The sequence below is a fragment of the Odocoileus virginianus genome, chromosome 34 (genome assembly GCF_023699985.2).
Source record: "Odocoileus virginianus isolate 20LAN1187 ecotype Illinois chromosome 34, Ovbor_1.2, whole genome shotgun sequence".
Lineage (NCBI taxonomy): Eukaryota > Metazoa > Chordata > Mammalia > Artiodactyla > Cervidae > Odocoileus > Odocoileus virginianus.
This window is the reverse complement of record NC_069707.1, coordinates 17,337,332-17,360,766: the sequence shown is the minus strand read 5'-3', so window position 1 is coordinate 17,360,766 and position 23,435 is coordinate 17,337,332. Positions and strand designations below refer to the sequence as shown.

The window sequence follows — 23,435 nt, the reverse complement described above, 5'->3', positions numbered from 1 at the left end:
TGATTATGATGATGATGATAATTTTAAAAAGCCCGGCACTGCTTTAATGAATTTATTTGGATTCCCAGAATCTTAGAACACGCATCTGGCACCAGCATCAGCCCAGGAAAGCACTAGGCCTGGTCATACTGACTCTTCGCCCAGCATTCCACTTCAGCACAATGCCTTCTGACTATCAAGGGAGAGCTTTCTCATTCCTTTTCTTTCCTTTCAAAAATATTGTCATCAGGGATTATGCTTATAAATTTAATCACCTTTGGAAAAGTTTTTTTTTCCCTTCCAATTTTGAACTTTCCTCTAAGGGCTCTTCATTTATTGGATTTTGGTTTAGGGAACAGATGCTTTAGGGAAGGGATTTCAAGGACTTGCTCTTTTGCCTCTCCTTTTATGTGGAACCAGAAGGAAAACAAAAACAAAAATACCAGGGAGGTGCCCCAGGGAGCACTCTCTCCGTGGGGCATCTCACTTGGGTTTTTGAAGCGCTCAGCCCTTTAACAGAGAGGCGGTTCCTCGTGGTTGCTGAATTGCTTCACAAAGTGATCAATCACCCGATCCAGTGTGGATCCTCCTGTCCCAGGGAAAGTTGAGTGGTTTTTAAAGAAACAATCACAAAAGGAGAAACACCTCTATAGGGCTATTTCCCTCATAAAATAAATCCGTCATGGATTTTGCCCTTAGAAAAACACACACGGGGCCCCAAGTGTGCTGGCTTACTGGTTACAACCATAGCACTTCCTTTTGAAAATCCGCCTCCCCCCGCTCGCCCACCCCACGCCGGTCCTTACATTAAAGAAAACATTAAAACCCAAGGAGCATTTCCCCTAAATTGCTGACACCCCTAGCAATGCAGGGCATTGCCGGCACCCGGGAACCAGAATGTCCCCACTCATAATAAACACGAGTCAAAAAATGGCTGGTGCCCAAGCTTTCACACTTGCTTTTCCAAGTCTCGGCTGCCAGAGGCAGAGGGTTGTAATTCTTGAGGTCGCTAGACTTCGGGAGGGGTGAGGTGTGCGCTGTGACACTCACTGCTTGGGAACTCTTTGGGGTAGGACTCGCTTAAAGATTAACTTTCTCGAGTTTCTGGGACCAAGACTGCGGCGGTGACTGGCGTGATCGGAAACTTGTGCAGGCGGGAGGCTGCAGGCGGTCGCTCTTTCAACAGGCGATTTGTTCTCCTGTCTGTGGCTCGTTTCCATGCAAAGAGCCTGACATCAGAGCACCTTTTGTTGCTAAACGCTTTCTTTAGAGTCGAGGGGAGAGAGTCATGTGGAGCTGGAAGAGCTCATTTTGAAGAGAGGGGGCCGGGGAGTTCCCTCCAAGTTCCCGAGGCAGCTCGGTCACCCGGCGGGGCCCTGCCCAGACGTGCTGGAAGCACGGAGTCGCGTGCCCAGTTAGTCGGTCCCGGCCGCAGGAGGAGACGCCTTTGCAGCGCCGTGCATCGCTGCTGGGGCCGCCAGAGTTCCCCGCCGTGAAACTCAGTGGTGCGAACTTTGCCTCCTGCTGCCCCGCCGCCGAGCAGAGCCCGGGCTGGGAAAGTTTCCGGACTTGTCAGTCGCGCGGCCCGCCGCCACCTAGAGCCGAGGAGCGGGCGCCTGCCCCGGGGGGCCCCGCCGGGTCGGAGGCCGGGGCCGCGGGGGATGCGGCGCGGGGGCGCGGCTCGGTGGTGACGCGGCGGGCGGAGACCGGCTCCCGGCGCCGGGCGCGCGCGGCTGCGGGGCCAGGGCGCCCCGGGGACCCGGCCATGGAGGAGGACGCGGGAGCCGCCGGCGCGGCGCTGGAGCCGGAGCCCGAGCCGGCGTCGGAGCCCGAGGTGGGCGCCGGCATGTCCGAGGCGTTCTCCCGGCTCTGGACCGACGTGATGGGCATTCTGGTGAGTTACCTGGAGGAGCGAGGAGGGCGGGTCGTGGGTCCCCCCGGTGCAGGGCCGCCTCTGGGGGACCTCGCGTTCCTGCGCGCTCGCCGACTCGGCCAGCCCACCCCTTGGGGGTCGTCCTTCTCCGGCTCTAGTTCTTAAGGGGTTAAATCCACACGGTTTAGGATTTCAAAAACCTAATTAAAAAATAACCAGCCACAGATCGCATCAAAGATAGATGTTTTAAACAATCGGGTGTGGTGTTGCACAGTGTAATCTGGGACACCTGCTGAGAAGTTGGTGTGGAAAAAGACAGAGGAAGAGTCTTTCAAAGACTGGATGTAAATAAACCGTGTTTGGCTGCTGTGGATTTGGGAAGAGGCTGATTTTACTGATGTTTATCTCTGCACCATTTGTTGTCTGAGCAGGAGAGGAAAACAATTACCTCCTTGCTCGGAACCACAAGAAGTTTACATACTCTGCAGTTTTCAATTTGTAGAATTACAGGATATTTGTTATGTGTTTGGGGCTAAAAACAATAGGGCTTATTTTACTAAATCTGTATTGTCATGTATTTTGAAATGTCCAGTAACTAAACCCGCCCCTGGATTTGGCATAATTTCTGAAAAATAGTTTTTAGGCATCATGGAAGATGAAGCTTTAACTTGTTCAGGGTTCAGTGCCTTGAGGAGTTAGATTTATTTTGATGGAGCTGTAGAGAGGCAGGTAGACTGGAATCAGATGGGTAGTAAGTCAGACACCTTACTCCACATATAAAAAGTCAACTTCAATGTAAAGATTTGGATTTGGCTGTTGTGGAAGCCAATTGGAAGAGGTTCTGTATTTACTTGGAGTTTTTTTTTTTTAAATAGAAGGAGGTGTAGTTTGTAAAAAGAAGCTCTTCTTTGGGAATGATGAAACCACTTTTACCACAGTAATTCAGCTCTTGGGCTTTGGAGTGAGTGAGCCTGGATTCAGATCCCAGTCCTCCCATTGACTGACTGCATGATCTTGGCCAAGGTACCCAGCTGAAGTGGTATTCTATTTCTCACCTGAAAAGTAAAGCAAAAAAGATCTGCTTCTTGAATTTTCTGAGATTTAGCTAAATTGATCTATAGCTAGTGCTCAGCATACATGTGTTAATAAAAGGGGGTGGCAGAGGATGAGATGGTTAGACGGAATCAGGGACTCAATGGATATGAGTAAGCAAACTCAGGGAAATAGTGAAGGACATGGAAGCCTGGCATGCTGCAGTCCATGGGGTCGCAAAGAGTTGGATATGATTGAACAACTGAACAACAGTAAGTAATAGCTGTCTATTTGTTTTTTTCTTGCAAATAATCTTGTGGCTCATCTTTCCAGTGATCCTAAAGTCCCAGTTATTCCATCTTCAGGTGTCCTTTGGTATTAATGATTATTCCTATGCAGAGAGCCAGGGAAGATTGGTCAAAGATTTCTACCTGCTCCTCTCACTCTCTGATATTTTATTTTGCTTATTTTTTGAAAGCAGATTTGTTCAGGGAAATACACACTCTATAGAGTGTGGGCCATCTCACAAGGGCGCTCCAATATTTTTAAAATATATATTGAAAAGCACTTCAAATTATGCTGTTTGCATTTTCTGAACATTACTGATGAATACGGGGCTTCAGTGAAATTCCGGAAAACTCAATGGACATATATAAAAGTTGTGGTGCTAGACCGTTTTTTTTAAGTTCATCCAGCAGAAGCTTATCTTGTTATTTCTTGCTTAGGTCTCACTCTAAATTTTCAGTCACTGAGAAAATTGGTTTGCATCTCTTGGGTAGGGTGTAGGCTGGGGAGGGAAGTGTTGGAGGGGCTCACTTATATTGAAGTGTGGGCTCAGGGTCGTTTAGGGGTGGGGGTTGCATGGAGCACTTTCTGAAGAGGGGCTCTCCCTTCCCTGGCAGATTCCAGCACTGTTGGGTCAGTCGTAGCAGAGTGTTCTTTGGCTGAGTTAGAAGATGGGGTGGGGCTCCAAAAGCACAAACCTGTTATTCAAAAGGCTGATGCAGGAGAAAAGAAAATATGTGCTTCTTACAGAGCTAATATTTAGTTCGGTGTGAGGCTGAAAGATGGTAATGATTGTCCTCAACAGGTAGTGTTCACTCCTGCTTTCCCATCTTTTATAAGATCTTCTTTTCCTTTAAATCTTGGGCATCAAGATTTTTCCTTAGGGAAAAGGCAGACACAGGACATAGCTTACCTCTCCTCTGTATGGGCCTGTGAGAGATCACTAGGGGAAAAGGATCTTTATTCTGTGTTGAGGATGCTGTCATCCAAGTATTTATAAGAAACTATCTTTGCGAAAATATATCATGACACAAAACTGACATCAGACTTTGTTCTTACAGAGATAAAAGACACTATTTTCTTCATTTTGTATTTAAAATATGGGATTTTACAATAATTTCTCAACCTAGATGGGTGAAGTGACTTGGGCACTGAATACTTTGCTAGAGGCAATGTCAGACTGCACCCCAGGTTTCTGACCTCCATCAGTCAGGAGCATGTTGCCATGATGCTCCATAGTTAACTGTCCCAGATCAACTTAGTAGAAATGTGATTACATCTGGTATTGTAGGCAAAGGCAATTTGGAAGTTTGTGGACCTCTGGTAAAGAATCTGCCTGCCAATGCAGGAGACACAGGAGACTCAAGTTCTTTCCCTGGGTCCAGAAGATCCCCTGGAAAAGGAAATGGAAACCCACTCGAATATTATTGCCTGGGAAATACCATGGACAGAGGGACCTGGCAGGCTACAGTCCTTGGGGTCGCTACAGAGTTGGACACGACTTAGCGACTAAACAACAACAACAATTTTGGAAGATTCTTTTACCCAACAGCTCAATTGGTAAAGAATCCGCCTGCAATGCAGGAGACTCCTGCATCCCTGTGTTTGATTCCTGGGTTGAGAAGATCCCCTGGAGAAAGGAAAGGCTACCCACTGGAGTAATCTGGCCTGGAGAATCTCAAAGAGTCAGACAGAACTGAGCGACTTTCACTTTTTTATTATAGAACTTTGGAGGGGAGTTGAGGTAGAAGGGGATTTATACATCCAAGCATCATACTTAGCAGATTTCAGGCACAGTTGCTACTTTTATTTTTTAGATTCTTCTTAGTGTAAAAATGTGAACTTCAAATCCTCTTAGGGTTTTTAATTAAATGAGCACAGCTCCTCTTTCCCGAAGGGGCAGTATAACAAGGAACACTCACCATCTGTCTCCTGTTCCCCTCCCCCGGCCCCCCAACCTGGACCTCCCAGCCCTGAACCCTGACCCCTGGTAGATTTTGTTGGTTCTGACCCAGGGGAGGGTGTTACCTCAGAGGCATTGATCTCAGTAAATACAGGGTATCTGAGTTCATTAGGGCCCATTTTGCATTCAAATTAATTCAGTCTTGCACAGTTCGGCACCAACTACTTGCTTTTAGATAGTTGTTAACAAAACTTATTTAGAGAAGTAACAGCATAATTTATGGCCTGAAAATGAGTGTACTGGCAGGAATAAAATGTTAACAAGTGAATATATAAATAGAGAACCCCTAGTTACTATGGATTGTGAAGACCTAGAGGGCATGGTCCGTATTTTACTCAATTTTCTACCTCCAGGGTTTGGGACTCCCTGACTGGCTGCTGAGAACATGATTTTGTTGAGTGAAAAAGGAAAAAAACATGTACTCTTAAATGCAGGAACCACTTCAAAATACAGTTCTGTACACTCATTCTCTGGCTTATAATGGGGTGCCTTAATGAAGAATAAATTCTCTTTATGCTGAAGCTACCACTTGGATAGTTCCGCCATGCAAACTCAAATCCTGGCACTTCCACTGAAAGCGTATTGGCAAATTGGGAAATGTCTGTAAACCCTGAGCAATTAAACCGTGGTCTTCTAGTGAAATACTCTATTCTGTTCTCTAACTCGGCAACATATGGTCTGCTTGGGTTTTCAAAACCTGACACCTTTCAGGATGACATTCTTAGACTTCAGTTGAGATGTACAGAACAAGTTAGACTCCTCTGGGAGTTTTATTTTTATTTTTACTCCCTTGTTATTCAGTTGCTCAGTAATGTCCAACTCTTTGAGACCCCATGGACTGCAGCACACCAGGTTTCCCTGTCTTTCACTACCTCCCGGAGTTTGCTGAAACTCAAGACCATTGAGCTGACAGACGATGCCATCTAACCATCTCATCCTCTGTTGCCCTGGTTACAGACAAAACATTCCATTTTCTATTTTGGGGTGGGGGAGCCTAGTTTTGTTTTTTTTTAAGAGTAGGAATTGTTGAGGTTGTTAGAAGAGGTGAATCATATTTTCAGCCCCAAGTATCCACTTGGTAAATTGTGATGGTTCCTCGTTTTCCTCCAAAATTGGAAGAAGCAGGCATTTAAAACTTCTCGTTCGATGGAAAGGGAGAGGAAGGGAGTTAGTAAGTGACTATTGTTTGCTAGATCCTGCAAGATGCACCTCCCCCAAACCTTACATTTCCCTGCTGTGTTCCTACAGTTTACACCCATTTCCTAGCAATGCTTAGAAAATATCCATTGTGTAGACAAACTACACAGATGACCTTCCCCTCTTCTAGTTCCTATGCAGGCTACAGATAAGTGTAGTAGGTTTATTTAAGTTAATAAACATAATAAATAAACTCTTTAGGTTATCTGCTAGGTTTATTGTATCTTGCTGTTTACTAAAGTCTTCTTCCTTTAAAAGACTCTCCTTCACTCTGTATTTAAGTGTGGGGGAGGGAAGAGGCCTGTGAGATCCCTAGGGGGCTTTTAAAATGCAAACTCCTGTGTACCGACCAGTGTGTAATTTACATATTGTTGGGTGGCGTCTTACGGTAAGCCCTTTAGCTAATGACTTAATTTTAGGTCTTGGAATCTGAGCGTCAGCCCTTGTGTCAAGTATTCTGACTTCATCTTGATTTTATATTCCTGTTAGGCAGCGGAAAGCCTATGGCTTTTACATAAGTAGAGAAATTGCAGGGTGATGTATCAGGAGGCACTGACTAAAGAGACCCTGGACGTGAGCCCTCCGTTTCTTCATTTAGATAGGAATGGGAGGGCTTGGGGCCGCAGAGTAGGGGCCAGAGCTCAGACCTCTCAATTTTCAATTGTCCAAAGACAGAGTTAAGCCTTATAATTCTGGCTGGGGTCCTTGATTTGCTATCAAAAAAGACCCCTGGAGACTTCCCTAGTGGTCCAGTGGCTAAGACTCTGAGCTCCCAATGCAGGGGACCCAAGTTCCATCCCTGGATCCCTGTTCAGGAAACTAGATCCCACATGTCACAACTGAGAGTTTGGATGTGGCAACTAAGACCCGGCACCGCCAAATAAATAAATAAAATGATCGTTTTTTAAAAAAGAGGCCCCTGCACGAAAGTGACAGTGCATATTCCTAGTCTTCCAGCATCTTGCTTTCATTTGCCACTCTCTACCTTGGAACATTTTCCCTCTTCCACCTGGTTTATTCTGCATCCTTTTCACCATCCTTGACTCCAGCTTCTGATGAGAGGATGTCACCCTGTGGGGAGAGGAGGCGGTGTTCACAGGGACTGAATCCCAGTGCTGGGCAGGGCCCTTCAATACTTACCTTCCTTGGTCTTCTCACTGCGACCATTGAGCAGTGTTGTCCCCATTTTACAGTGGACAGTTAAACGTGCGCATCCTGAATCACACAGGTAGTGAACAGGGGAGCTAGGATTTGAATCCTCTGTTATTTCCTGGAAGTTAACTCACAGTTGCAATTTTATAGTTCCTTCTTTCACATCTCTATTGGGACACCTATTGACTATTGGAAGAAAACTGGTGACAAAACTAGGCAGCCTCTTAAAAAGCGGAGACATCACTTTGGCAACAAAGGTCCATATAGTCAAAGGTACGGTTTTTCCACTAGTCATGTACGGATGTGAGAGTTGTACCGTAACAAAGGCTGAACGCCAAAGAATTGATGCTTTTGAATTGTGGTAGAAAGACTCTTGAGAAGTCTTGTAGAAGACTCTTGAGAGTCCCTTGACTGCAAGGAGATCAAACCTGTCAATCCTAAAGGAAATCAGTCCTGAATATTCATTAGAAGGACTGATGCTGAAGCTGAAGCTCCAATCCTTTGGCCACCTGATGCAAAAAGCCAACACTTTAGAAAAGATCCCGATTCTGGGAAAGATTGAAGGCAGGAGGAGAAGGGGACGAGAGAGGATGAGATGGTTGGATGGCATCACCGACTTGATGGACATGAGTTTGAGCAAGTTCCTGGGAGTTGGTGATGGACAGGGAAGCCTGGCGTGCTGCAGTCCACGGGGTTGCAAAGAGTCAGACATGACTTAGTGACTGAACAACAGCAAATGGACTGTCAATCTTTTTGCTTAAGTTTTTTAGCTAAGTATTAACTGCACATACCCCTGGCTTCCAGAAGGACAAACAGCATCCACTGCGCCTTCCTTAAATACCTAGTCATGTGGTGCAGTGTGTAGAGTGCTCCAAGGAGGCTAGGAGTAGAGAGTTGGGGGGCTGGGGGTGTGGTGCAAGCAGGTCAGTCCCAGAGATGCCTTCCACCTTGGGTCCTGGCAGTGAGTAGGTTTCTCTTGAGAGGTGTTCCCCAGTGAGGGCTAGGAAGGAAAGAAGGGAGGAAGGGCCTTCTGGACAGAGCTGAGGGGAAAAGAGATGGGAGAGCCCAGCACACTGAGGTAGGTACTGGGTAGTGAAAGCCGAGGTAGCTGGCATCATTCTGCAGGCTCCAATGAGAAGCCACTGCAGAATTTTAAACTGACGTGTGTGTGACATGATCACTTTCTAGAAATGTGACTTTTGTGGGTAATGAGTTAGTGATGAATTTGGAAGAAGACTAGCGGTCTAGGCAAGAGAAGTTGAGAGGTTCAACATTTGTGAAATGTACTCGTTTATCTATCATCTGGCTTCTATTCGTCTCAGTATTTTCCTCTGTAAGTAGTCAAGGATTGCTTCTGGTAATTTAATAAATTCTTTTCAGCTCAAGAGTAGGCTGGGTTAATACAGGAGATTTTTAGAGATGTTGTACTGCTGTGACTTTTTCTTTCTAAAGAAAAATTACCTATCTTGACACATCTATGTGTACACATGTCTGCTTACCTGTCTTTGTCCTGGAGTGAATGATTTGTTTCCTTAAAGAGGAGATTTATTGTTTATAACTACACACACAGTGATATAACCAACTGATCTTTAATTCCATCTTTTGAAAGCTAATTCTAGAGAACAGGGAAATAGAGGGAGGTACTCAGTTCGACATGCCATGTGTATATGCTCAGTCCTGTCTGACACTTTGTTGCCCCATGAACTTGTAGCCCACCAGGCTGCTCTGTCTGTGGGATGTTTCAGGTAAGAAGTAGGTTGTCATTTCCTTCTCTAGGAGATCTTCCCTACCCAGAGCTTGAACCTGACTCTCTTGCATTGATTGGCAAGTGGATTCTTTACCACTGAAACACTTGGGGCAAAGAATACTTTATGTTTCAGACTTAACCATCATAATCCCGCTATATTATATGATGAACTTACCCATGGTTTACACACATTCTTTTCTTAGGGTAGGAATAAAATTGATTTCAAAATAATGAATTTCGATGTGTAGAGGCTAGAGCTCTAAGAATGAACTGTACCTTTTAATACCGATGTAAGACTATAAGCAGTAAACCTTCAGGCTACTTTTGAGATAAAATGTATTTTTATGATGACTTGGAATTGTTGTTTCTCAAATAAACATATACTAATTTACTAATTGATTTAATTCGATAATGACACCTGAAATGTGTGGGTCTGCTGGTCGTTAGCTTTGCTCCTAGCCAGCTGTCTAGTGTCCCACCTTTTGTTTCATAAGATGTTTCACTGGAGAGCATTAATTCTTTATGAGTTGAGATGCTTCCTAGAGATAACTTAGCTTGTATTTTTTCTTGCTTGTCATGTTCTGTAATAGAGACAATCCAGCATGGAGGCTGGAGACTCAGGCACTGGAGTATCTTAGAGACATAGAACACAAGAGCTTGATAATGAGATAGTTTTTCCTCTCTGGAATCCGTATTCTTTCTGTTTTGAAGGGACCTCTTCTTGTCTTTCAACTGTCTAAGCTGATTGGTGAAAACATGGATACATTTGAGTTTATCATGATTGCTCTGTAGAGTTTTGTTCTGTGTGTCCATAGAGGTACTTGACAGGTCTCCGTGGTGTCTATGATGCAGATTTGATTCATGGCTGATTTTGTTGCTTCATCCACTGCTTGTTTGGTTTTACAACAAGCAGTGAATGAGGAAGGTCCAGTGTGTCCACCCATCACTCTGTGCCTGTTATGGCTTCATTTTCTGTCCTGGTATAAAGAATTAAAAGTGGAATTAAAAGTGAAAGAAAAATAATGCATGTAATTGTAATCTTAACCAAAAGTATTATTGAAGGGCAGAAGAAAAACATTTTTTTTAGAATGTATCCTTCATCTTGTTTACTTTCAAAATTTATCCTAATTTTGTGGACTTGGTGACTTTTGCCTAAGACTTCTTATCAATCAACACATTTTTTTCACATTCGAGGTAAAAAATGTTTTTATGCTTTTTTGGGCACTCTTAAAAATTGAGTGTTTCAATATTATTTGTTATTAAGAAGAAAGGAATGTACTTACTATCTTTGCTATAGGCTTACATTCATTTTCATAGGATTTTGAAGGCCTCTTTATAAGATAACTGCTTCTTGGGCCTTTTGGCTAAAATCAAGTCTTGTAGTTGTTGTATGAGGGCTTCCCAGGTGGCACTGTGGGGTGATGCAAGAGACACATTTTCAATTCCTGTGTCAGAAAGATACCCTGGAGTAGGGAATGGCAGCCCACTCCAGTATTTTTGCCTGAAAAATTCCACGAACAGAGGAGCCTTGTAGGCTATAGTCCACATTGTCACAAAGAGTTGGACAGACTGAGCACAGACATAAGATAAACCATTAACAATTTTACAAGTGTCCTTGTTTGGAAATGTGCAGGGTTAAAAGATTTTTTTTTTAAACATAACAGCAGTGAGATACCCCTGCACACCTTTAACAATGGCCAGAATCTGGAACACTGACCACATATAATGCTAAAGCAGAGGAGGAACAACTGGAACTCTTGTCCGTTGCTGGTGAGAATGAAAAATGGTACAGCCTCTTTGGAAGACCATTTGGCGGTTTCTTACATCCTTTTTCTTACCATCCAGTCCAGCAATTGCACTCCTTGGTATTTGCCCAAAGAAAGTGAAAACTTAGGTCCTCCAGGCAAAAAACTGCATACATCTATTTTTTTTTTTTGCATATATCTGTTTATAGCAACTTTAATCATAATTGCCCAAACCTGGAACCAACCAAAATGTCCTTCAGTAGGTGAATGGACAAATAAAGCTTGGTGGAAATTACCTAGGGATAAAAAGAAATGAGCTATCAAGCCGTCAACAGACGAGGAAGAACCCTAAATGTGTATGACTAAGTGAAAGAAGCCAATCTGAAAAGACTTTTGATTCTTACTATATGACATTTTGAAAAAGGCAAGACTGTGGAGACATTGATAAGATCAGTCAGTGACCAGTGGTTGCCAGGGTTGGGGGAAGGGACGGATGAATAGGTGGAGCATGGAGAATTTTTATAATGATTTATAGATGTACAACAGCAAGAGTGAATCATGTTGCTTGCTTTGCATTTGGGGTGATTATGATGTGACAATGTAGGTTGTAACAAATGTACTTACCACTCTAATAATGTGTACGACGGATTTATTTCAACACCCCAAGCAATTCTCAGATTGTCAGTGGACACTGAGTTTCCTACACATTTAATTCAAATCTGACATTATCTACTAGTGTTAGGTCCTGCTCTCTGCTAGCTCAGTCCCAAAGACTGCCCCCATTACAGTTGCCAATCGCAAGCCCAGATTGTTATGTGTGCTTTCGATCGGCTGGCTACTGGGTTCCATTAATTTGCTAGAGCAGCGCACAGAACTTGGGAAACCCAATTTACTTGCTAATCAACCAGTTTTTACTTACTGGATTATGGGATTATAAAGAGATATAATTTAGGAACAGTCAGTTGGAAGAACCTTGCTTAGGGCAAGTATGTGGGGAGAGGGGAGAGCTTCTGAAACCGTTGACCTCAGACTGGGACTTGAACCCATGTACCAGGACTCGAACCCACAAGGCCAGGACTTGAACCCAGCCAAAACCCAGCATGGGACTCTAACCCACGCGGCTGGGACTCGAACCCAGTCAAAACCCTGCTTGGGACTTGACCCAGTAATCTTTTAATTAGAACTACTCACCTGGTCTTTGTGTCTTAGCACAGAAGGAATTCAGTGAGAAACAAAGTGATTGGTACAAAGTGGATTTATTCAGAGAGAAACTCAGTCCACAGAGTGTGGGCCATTGCTGAGGGTCAGTGGGCCCCGAATTGTGGCTGGGTAAATGAGTGGAAGGATTATTCCAACCTTTTTGGTTAAAGGGCAGAGATTTCCAGAAATTGAGCCACGGCCCACTTTTTGGTCTTTGCTGATTGGCCTTGGAACTGCCCTGGCGCCTCTGGGCATGTCACTTAGCTTGCCGACGCGTTACAGTGAGCATGTGCTGAGGATGAAGGTCTAGTCCAAATTGACTTGTCTGCCATCTTGGACCCATTTGATTCTAATCAGTTGATGTTGTGTCCTCGGGCTGTGTCATTCTTTCAAAGATTGTGCCCTGCCCCCTTCTCTCCGGTTTCACTTCCATGCTCTTTAGGGCGCCTCTGTCCTTGAATCCCCACATAGTCACGAGTCCAGAAGCTCTCTGAACTCTGGCCTTTGAGGTTTTTATGGAGGCTTCATTATGTAGGCAGTATTGGCCTTTGGTAACTGCACTCAATCTCTAGCCCCGCTTCCCTTCCAGGATACTGAGAATGAGGTAAGACTGAAAGTTCCTAATTTCTAATCACTTGATCTTCTTGGTGACCAGCTCCATTCCCAGACTATCTAGGAGCCCCAGCCTAAGTCACCTTATTAACAAAAATTCAGATGCCTCTGAAGGGACTCCTAAAGAATGACACAAGATGCTCCTATCATTCCAAATTCAAGAGTTAGGAGCCCTGTACCAGGACTGGGAAGAAGACCAAGTATCTATTTCTTTTCAATCACAACATAATTGTAGGGGATCCTGATAATGAGGGAAGCTATGCATGTTCGGGGGCAGGAGACATATTGGGAATCTATGTTTCCTTTAATTTTGCTGTCAGTCTGAAACTACTAAATGATGAAGTCATAATACGATAATAATTAGATTTTTTTTTGTTTGTTTTATCAAGAGAAGAGGAACAGGATGAGCACATTTAGAAACAAGAAAAAATTGTTTAAACATCTCTTAGAAAATTGAAAGTTTCTTTTGTAGGGGAGTTAAGAGCAAAGGAAGCAGTTCAGAGTGGCTTTAGATCTTGGCTTCAGCATTCCGTGACCTAAGCAAGCTCCTTAACTGTTCTGTGCCTTGGTTTCCTCATCAGTAAAATGAGGATGATAGCCACTTGCGTCATTGGGTCTGGTCAAATTAATTCAATCCCTAGAACTGTGTATGGCATATGGCAAACAGATCATAAATGTTCCTTATTATTAGCTGGTAATAGTTAAATCTTTATTTAGAGTGTGAATTAATTTCTCTTCACGCTCATCTTTAAGTGGAGGGATGGTCTGATACCATGTGTTCAATTTGGGATTAGGATAGTTAATATCAACTATTGATTTAATTTGTTTTAACTTCTTTTTTTGATGATTTAATGTTTTTAATGTTTGTCAAATGCCCTTTTTGGAATACACAGTTTAAAAACAAATGCATTAACTGTTTCAAAGTATTAACCTTCATGTTTCACTTTAGGAAACTGATGTTAGAAATGTTACCTGTACTTAAGAGAGAGAATGTGTGGAACTCATGAATAAAAAGGGTTTTCTGGAGGCAGGAAGGTATTTGTAATGAAAACATGTTTTCTGCTTAAATGGTTGTCCAGATTGCTATTTTTCAGTTCTCCTGTGACTAAGTAGCACAATAACATGAGATCTTTTTGATAGTTGACTTCTTAGAAATGTGTAAAATATTAAAAATACCCACTTAACTAATGATTTTATTTTATTTTATTTGAGTGCTGGACCCATGTAACTCTACTAAATCTACTTTTAGTATCTTGAAATGTTTTTGTAAAATATTTCCCCAAGGTTTTATTGAATTAACCACTGTTTTTGCCCAGGTTGCTAAGCATTCATTCTGTGTTTTTACATCTTAGTTAAGACTCTTCCATCTCCAATCAAGAATTTATAAAAGCATCATATGGTAGTGTCCCCACCAGAGCCCAAAGCAACCTGCAAACACATTATCAGTGTGAACTTGATAGAAAATGAGAGTCTTTGTGCTTCAAGGAAGATTATTATTATTATTAATCATTATTAGATAATATGCCATTTATGTACATTTTAATTAGGGAGTGACTTCATTCTGCATTTATAGAAAATGTGAACTTTGAGAAAGTCTATAAAGATGAACAATTTTATGTTGGAAAGATAAGACATCATTTTTAAAGCAGATCTTCTCATGAAATACAGTTTTACTGAGAACTTTCCACAAAAATGTAGCCTTAGGACATAGTCTGCTGGGGCAAGGTCGTTACTGCTTCTGCAGCATTTTGCTTCTACTTACGTAACATGTGGTGTCCAGGTGATGACTTAATGAAAGCCTCTCATAACACTGGTGCATGGTAGTGATTTGCCCTGATTAAGATGTTATGAAATGGAGGCTATGCAATGAGCATTAAAGTAAATAGGTGTCAAAAGATACATGAAAGATACAGTGAAATCTATGTGATGTCACTTTAGCACTAGCAGAGAATTATGTACTATTTCAGCACACCAGAATGTCCGCTGGTGACCCCCCTCATTCTATATCAAAGAACTCCTCGGCTTGCCAGGCCACTGAAGGGCCGCACACCCCAGAGCTCATGTCTTTAGAAAACAGGATCTCTTCCATGGCGGAAGAGCTTCCATAGAAACCTGAGGGGAGTCAAGTAGAATGAATATATTCCTTAAACATCAGGAGATTTTTCAGCAAGTCACATCCCTTAGCCTATAAGTACTGCTCATAGAGATTAGATGATAATACTTACATAGGCATGTAACTCCTACGTTTCGTACTGTGTCCTTACATGCATCGACTGGTTTAATGCCCTTATCACTAACAGAAACCCAGTTTGTTGGCAACCACAATTCGCTAGTCTGGTGAGTAATCCAGGGTTCCTGGTTTCCTTTTCAAACACACTGACATTTCACTGCCCCAACTTCAATACCCATAATTCAGCAATTTCTGATTGCACATTGTAGGGCTCTAGGGTCATCTATTTGATCTGTGAAATAAAGGTGAAACACTGAAGTTATATCTTTGCAAATATTTTCAAATGCTTCCCTGAAGTCGACCTGACCGAGCTGGCTGTGGGCTCTGCTATTCTTTGATCTGCGTTTGGAGGAACAGCCGGAAAGTGATGCCCAGTCAGGGTTTTCCCATTTTCCATCCAGGTTGCCTGGTCCCTGAGGTCATGAATGCTATATTGTGGGTCAGTGTGGCAGACACTCAAGACTGCAGGCTCATCTCTTCTGAGGAGGCAGAGAGAAGCACAAACATCTGGTGGCTCATTGTTACCAGCTTGCCACAAATTCTAAAAAAGCCAAACTTGAGTTCTCATGACTTCCAGTTTGTTCTTCTGCTGTGGAAAACAGGAAGATCCACTTTCACAGACTCTCCTGTTGTCAGCCAAAAAGTTTTTCAAGCTGCACAACAGTTTGGTTTTATGATACTAGATTTATCTGTATATATATATTTTTAAATGAAGATTTTTAAAGAGACACACACACTCTTCGTTTGTATACCTGTTGACTTACTTGCAGACAAGTTTCAGGGCATTCTGATTCAAGTCCTCACATATAAAGAAGAAAATCCTGGGTGAGAGTTGCTGGAGGGTGCTGGTTATAGATGGTTCCCCAGAGGATCAGCCAGAGACCAAGTGAACAAGCCAAAGCAAGATTGGTTTAAATCCTGAATTTGCTAGTTAGGTCAAGATAAGTAAGTACTGAATTATGCAATGTAGTTGGCAGCAGGCGCTGATGAGGCTCCAAATGTTGTTTTGGTAGAAAAATGACTTAGCAAGATGAATGAGGGCTGGGGGCAGTGGTATGCTACCCTCTGGTGTCCCCTGAAGATCTAAATCAAAACAAGCTTCCTTCGTGCAGAGAAAAGCATGCTGGTGCTGCAACAGTGCCTTGGAGGTGATTAATAGTCACCACTGTACAACTGGGGTTATAGCCAACACTCTGACATATCTTTTAAAACTAAAGGTGATCACCTTTTTTTTCTTGTATTTTTAAGGCACTACTTCTTAGACCATTAGCAGTCAATTAACTGGTTTTTGGCTTCTGGTTTTCTAATGCTTTGTGTAGCTACTTCCTTTAGTGAACTTTTATTTTCAAAATGTAAGCCTCTGTTCTCTGTGGCAATGTAGAGACAGCATGCAGATAGAATCAATTTTTTTTTTTCTTTCTGCAAACCAGAGGAGCTTAGAAATTCAGTTGTCAGCAGATTCTTTGGAGGACTTCCTTTATTGATTCCTACACAGCTCTACATTCCTCGCTTCCTTGAAGCTTCAGAACTCACTGGATAGAACAAAGAACATTCTACAGTTTGCTACCCAGTCAACCATTGTGATTTTTTTTCCCTCAAGGAGTTTGGAGGTTATATTTTTGTGAGGTAGTTGGAACATCCTTTCAAACTTGACTGCTGTAAAGACTTGTTTTTAATGCCATTTTAGCAAAGCTACTATAGAGCAAAAAGATACTAGTATTACTAGCAATAATGTTGTTGGCAGCTGATGTAGATTGGCTGATGGATCATATACTATCTGCCCAACTTCCTACTAAGCTCTTTTCATGCATTATCTCATTCCATTGTCCCTATAGCCCTTTGAGGTGGTGGTGTGGGTTGAATTGTATCCCCCCAAAGAAGATGTGTTAAAGTCTGGACCCTCAGTCGTAATCTAAGAATGCAGCCTTATTTGAAATGGGCTCTTTGCAGGTTTAATCAGCTTAAGATGAGGTTGTTAGAGTGGGCTACAATCCAAAGTGGGGAAATTTGGACCCAGTCAAAGGCACCCACGGAGGGAAGATGCTGTGAAGACCCATGTAGACAGAGAACTTTATGAAAATGGAGGGTGACAGTGATACGTCTACTAAGCCACGGAATGCCAAAGATTGCTAACAAAACACTACAAGCTACGAAGAGGCAAAGAAGGATTCCCCTGCAGGTTTCAGAGGGAACATGTGAAACCTTGATTTGAGACTTCCAGCTTCTAGAACTTTGAGGCAGTATGTTTCTAAGTCACCCAGTTTGGGGTACTTTGGAATGCAGCAGCCCTAAGAAGCTGATCCAGGTGGGTGTGCTGGGTATGTAGGGGAGCAGCTGCTGGGCAAAGGAGGCAGGTATAAAGAAAGCAAAACTGTTTGTAGTTTTAATACTTTGCACGGACCAACACCTTGACCGGGAGGAGAAGGAAAGTTGATAAGGTAGAGAAGCAGTGAGCTTCAGTAAGAAAACGATCGGGGCAGCGCAGACTCCTGTGCAACAAACGCTGGTTGGGTTTGGGTGGATTCCACCAGGGATGAGGAAGACAGGTTCCTCTGTCCCTCTCCCAAGTGCTAGGGAGTGAAAAGAGGGCAAAAGTAGAAGGACGTGTTTGCTTGGTGAAGGTCCAGCATTTCCCATCTGATGAGCCGAGGAATGAAATGGATGGGAAATTGCCTTGTGTCCTAACTTCCCACTAAATAAACCCTCAGGCCAGTGCCTTCAACTCTTCCCTCTTCTCACCATTATTATTACTCTCCCTCTCTCTGGATATCTAGTCAGAAAGAGACTATATATAATGCCTTCCCTCTTTGCTCTGCAGTGGTAGAATTGAATGACTCCTCCAAAGAGGACAACACTTTCTTGCCCCTGCCCCTGCCCCGATCTCAACCACTACCCTGAAGAGAAGTTGGGAGACGATGCAGAGACAAAACAGACTGTCATTCTAGTGGGGGCAAATGAACTCGGGGTGGAGAGAAGGGTCAGAGAATCTGGCAGAGGGTTTTGGGGGGATTGGGTCTGCGTGGCCCCAGGAATGTTGGTGGCGATATCTGTAAATATCAGCTCGTGTTTCACCCTTTGGGCACCCATTGTGTTTTCTGCCCTCTGCCCTTCAAAGGGACATGTCCTTCAGAGGGAGGTGAATCATGGTGTCCCTTAGGGCTGTGTTAGGAGAGGAGTGATAGAGGCTTCTGGCGGGAGGAGAAGGGGAAGACAGGGGATGAGATGGCTGGATGGCATCCCCGGCTCAATGGACATGAGTTTGTGTAACATCCGGGAGTTGGTGATGGACAGGGAGGCCTGGAGTGCTGCAGTCCATGGGGTCGCAAAGAGTCGGACACGACTGAGCATCCAAACTGAACTTAACTGATAGAGGTTTCTGGATGAAAATGTTACCTCTGCTTGAAGCTTCTCCTGACACCACTCTGCTCTCCTGGTCTCTGAGCCAGCGTCGACTGCTGTAGTATCTTAGCTTTGAGGAGTCAGAAACCATTCCTTATAGAATTGCTGAAGGTCAGGAATGAAAGTATGGAAAAAATGGAAATAATATATAGTGTGTTTTATTTTAATCTCTGTGAAGTTTTTGCTGGACATTTTAGTTAAAATCTTATGGGATTTTCATCCTAAAAGGTTTAGACCCTGGGATAAATTAGTTTTAATTCCCACCATTTGTTCAAAGTAAATGCTTTCAGAGAACTGTTCTTTGTCAAGTACAATAAAAATGGATAGCTAGAAAAATTAGATTTCCTACATCATCTGTAGCCCATCCTGTTAGTAATGGACTGCTCCCCATAGTACATGACCATAGATTACATTTCCAATGCTAGTTCAATGATTCAAGCCAAAACCTTCATCACTTCCCTTTGGAGACTATTACACAGTCCAGTAGACATCCTATTAAGAAACTTCTGATTTGCAGAGGAAAAGGAAAATTTTAAAGTTGTGACTGAGAAGGAAGATGATTCACAGTCCCAAAGGAAGAGGGCTCCAAAAATTTTCAGAGATGGACCCCAGCTGCCACTTCTTCTGAAAACAGACTCACCCCAGGGCTGAGGGAAGTCAATGGAGTAAGAGCGTGAAACAAAGTGCAGTCCCTTCAAAAACTGACAGAAGAATCAGTAATTTGGAATCAAGCTCAGCAATGGGTAGAAAAGGGTTTAAGAAACCTCATTAATGTGATGTGGATGTTAAAAATGCAAAAGTTGGCTGTCCTGGGCACACTTAGGGTTTGTGATTCACTGTGTAAGAAGAATATAAAACCAGAAATTGCTATAGTTGGGGCAGGAAGTGACTCAAGGCCAAAAGGAAGGTTTCTCTTGGTGCAGGGTTGAGGTGAGAGTCCCTTCTGGCTGGTGGCTCTATCTGTGATTGACAGGTTTGCTGACACAGTGATAGGGTGAGTATTGTTTCCAAGAGTTTTGATAGCAACAAACCCTGCAAAATGGTAAAAGTGAAACATGAAGTCAATACAATTTCAATACAGGTCTCGCCCCAACCCTCCATCCCCCACCCCACCCACTATCACCCACCTTCCCATCCAAAAGTAGAGTGTTTCTGGCAGTTTTCATAAGCTGACCTCCTGCATTGAGAGCGAAGAGTCTTGGCCATGGGGCCACCATGGAACTCCAAAACTTTTTTTAAACTTAGGGCCCCAGTTGGTCTTCTCAGTTTTCTTGAAATTTCCGAATTCCAGATTTCTCATTTGATCAGTTAGAGAAGGCCTTCAATGTTCTCTCTCCCGCTTCCCGTGTGCATGACCTTGTGTTGACTTCTAAAATTAAACTTATTTTCACACTGACCTCATTGCTTCTCTCAGGAAGCACAGTGACGAAAAGCTGCAAGGTCACTATTGTAAGATGTCATTTGGCTGGAGTCCCCAGTGCTCAGCTGACCCACATAGGCAGACAGGAATGTTCTCAGCTTCTTGAGAAACCAGACCTCCACATCAGACCCTGTGGTGGTGGGAGAATTCATGCCTGGAAGAGGCAGATCCCATCATCCAAATGATTGTTGATGGCAAGGGGCAGAGCTTTTTTCCCAGGCTGCTATCTGTAGTTGGGTATAAACAATAACACAAATGTAGTCTCTGGTACTCAAAAGTCTGATTCCAAATAATATTTATATGAAACTTCATGCATAAAAGGCTTAGTGGGGAAATAATTGGCAGACTTAATTAAATGCCTCAAAAAAAAAAAAATCTCATACCTCTGTTACTGTTCCTAAAAATAAAAGACTTTACAGATAGTGGCATCCTTGGACTTTGTTTAGACAATTAATTTTTGAATTTTGATGCTTGTAATACTACCTAGGCTCTGGGAGTTGGTGATAGACAGGGAAGCCTGGCGCGCTGCAGCCCATGGGGTCGCAAAGAGTCTGACATGACTGAGCAACTGAACTGAACTGAACTGAATACTAGCTAAGATTGTTATCGAGCACTTACTGTGTGACAGGCACTATGCTAAATGCCATCGGGGGTTATTTCTTTTCATCTCGTCACACTTCTGCTGAGATGAGATGAGATGCAGGTGCTGGCATTATCACCGCATTTTGAGTGAGGTTAGGTATTACGTAAGGGTCAGGTCTGGCGTGCTGCGATTCATGGGGTCGCAAAGAGTCGGACACAACCGCGGGACTGGACTGAACTGAAGGGTCAGGTCAGGGGTCCCGCAGAGCTGTATCACTGTGTGGCTGTGTAACGTAGGGACAGAAACCCGAGACTCCTGGCTTCACAGCCCGTATTGGTTCTTACTAATAGCGCACCCCGGGGCGTGCGTGAGTCTCTTTGCTGGCAAGAGCCGTGAGCCGTTGCTGTGGTGGAGATGTGGCGGTGTCTGTGACGGGCAGGTACTCGCTTGCCATTCGGTCTGGCAGCATCGGTGTGCGCGCCTGCGTGCTCCGTTGCTCAGCTGTGCTGCCGAGGCTTCCCAAGTGGTGCAAGTTGGTAAAGAACCCATCTGCCAATACAGGAGACAGAAGAAACGCGGGTTCAGTCCCTGGGTCGGGAAGGTTCCCCTGGAGAAGGAAATGACAGCCCACTCCAGTTCTCTTTCCTGGAGAATCCCGTGGACAGAGGAGCCTGGCAGGCTGCAGTCCATGGGGTCACACAAAGAGTTGGTCGCGACTAAACAACCACCAGCGAATTCTTTCTTAAGCTAAAAGCTTAGGAGAGATCACGTCCGTCTTAAAACAGATGAGCGAAGCCATGCCCATTTGTGACCTGTAAGTCCTCGTCGTCCAAGCTATTGCTCAGCTTTGGCTTTTCAATGGTGCTGCTGCCCAGAAAGCCGTGGAGCCGAGGCCCTGCTTGAGTGTGAGGGACACAGAACAGAACACACCGCTCCTGTTTCCATCCTTGGCCCGGGCCACCCGTTTCTCTGTAGCCAGCAGGATTTCCTCAGGAAGCTGTCCTGGCAGAGGGCGGGCCGGGGCTGACCAGGATGTGATGACCGCAGCCCCCTCTGCCCTCCAGGCTCTGCGCTGAGATCAGGCCCCGATCTGTGTCTGGACCCACCCTTTCCAGTTCTCCCGCTCAGACTTGGGAGAGGGGAGTTGGTGGGAAGACACGGGGTTTCTGTCCCCCGGGCACCCAGCTCCGGTTTGCTATTTCATGCTCCAGCACGAAGAACTGGGGCAAAGAGCTTGGGAGGGGACACCTTCAGAAGCCGCCAGAGCCACGGTCGGGATCTCCAAGCCTCAGCTTTCCCCACAGGGCCACGAGCGGTCCCTCCGGGGTTGAGCTGTGATCCCGGCCTCGGGGAGAAAGGATGGCTTGAATGATGCACCACTTAATTTGGCCCGGCCAAGCTCCCAGGCGTGGGCTTCCTCAGTTGTGGCTGGAAGGATGATTCAGCTGTACACCTGTGCAGCTTGGGAGTCAAATTAACTAGCTGTCACTTTTATTTAAAAATATAATGGAAGGGGGCCCTCAGTGGAAGGCCTTAACAGATGACTTTATTATTTAGATAAGCAGTAAGGTTAGCTAAGATTTGTTACATGCCCAACTGCTGTAAGTCCACACTACTAGAATGATGAAGTCAGGTTTTGGGGTAAACAGGTGTGGGTTTGAAGCCTGGGTCTGTGCTTCATGAGCTGTGTGACAAATGGACACATTTGTCACCTCCCTGAGTATCTGTTCTCATCAGTATGGTCGAGTCAGTAAAACCTACATTGTCTTGTATGTTTTAAGTTAAATAACATGCAAGAATACTGACATACAATATAGATATATATATCCTATCTATGTATATGCCTATATGTATATAGATAGATTTATATGTATATATATTTATAAATACCTATATATTTATAGGTATTTACATGCTCAATAAATGTTAAGTTCTACCCTAGCTTTCATCTTTCAGCCACCACAACACACACATACACACACATACTCCCCTCCCATTCTATTATCAGTTTATTCTACAAATTTGAACAAATGGGACAAAAGCCAATTGCTTTAAAGCCATCCCTGTGATGTCTGAAGCTACATGTCTAAAGCTTGTGTTCTGGAAGAGAAGAATTCATTCCTTTGTTGAGCTTCTATTAAATGCCTACCTGTGCTACCCTATGGCAGGTCCTGCGAAGGATTACAGATGCATTGCCTTACATGCATTGGCCTGGCAGAACTAATGTGTGTTGGGGAGAGTACTTAAATGTACAGATGTGAGAGAACTAGGAATAAAGACTTGGTAGGTGGAGTGAATGCATAAACATTAAGAGAGGACAGAGCCTGGGAAGGACCTGCCTTTAGATGTATGCCCTGCCATGGAAGAGGAAAAGGCCATTTTTGGAAGCTGCGCTTATCATGGGTCTTTTGTCTTCCTACACATTGCATTTTATTCGTGATCACATCTGCTTCACACACTGAAATTGTTGCTACCTGGGCAAAGATAATGTCCCCATGATGCAGTGAAAGTTTTGAAGCTAGATAATTTAGGGTGGGTCATGGTGGGTCATGGTATTCCGTAACATTGTGAGCACCAGTGGCAGTTGTTACTGCTAAGGGCAGTCACTGAGCTCTGAATGCACCGCACAGATGCATTCTTTATTTGGTGATATTGTCCTGTAGGCAGGTACCTCCATCTCTGGGGCACAAAGATTGTAATAATTTGCTTTTTTGAGATCAGAACCTAGGGTCTTAATCTTTGCACTGTATTGGTTATTCCCTTGACAAGAAAGGGAAAGGAAACTGCAAACAAAAGCAAACCGAGAAAAACCTTCACAAACATATATAATAATATTTGTTAAGTAACAAATATCAGTTTTCTTTTTGTAAATGGAAGGTGGAGGTGAGGAAAGGATGTAAGGAAAGATCAAGTGAGCTCTCAAATGTCTCCTTCTAGACAGAGTATTCTGTGGTCTTTTAAGTTTACCTGCACATCCTTTATTGAAAAAGAAATTGTGGAACATGGATAAAATCCAAC

The 23,435-nt window shown here is 43.8% G+C and overlaps 1 protein-coding gene across 2 annotated transcripts in view; it reads left to right on the top strand.

Annotated features, from left to right (window-relative positions):
* The first annotated feature begins 993 nt into the window (after positions 1–993).
* SASH1 (SAM and SH3 domain containing 1) overlaps positions 994–23,435 on the top strand; it is a 188,049-nt gene continuing 165,607 nt past the window's right edge. Inside the window, exon 1 of one of the 2 annotated variants that reach the window (XM_020878136.2) lies at positions 994–1,873. In XM_020878136.2, the coding sequence (XP_020733795.2) occupies positions 1,745–1,873 (129 nt within the window). In that variant the 5' untranslated portion in view covers positions 994–1,744. The remainder of the gene's footprint in view (positions 1,874–23,435) is intronic. The other variant, XM_020878138.2, reaches the window with a different exon arrangement.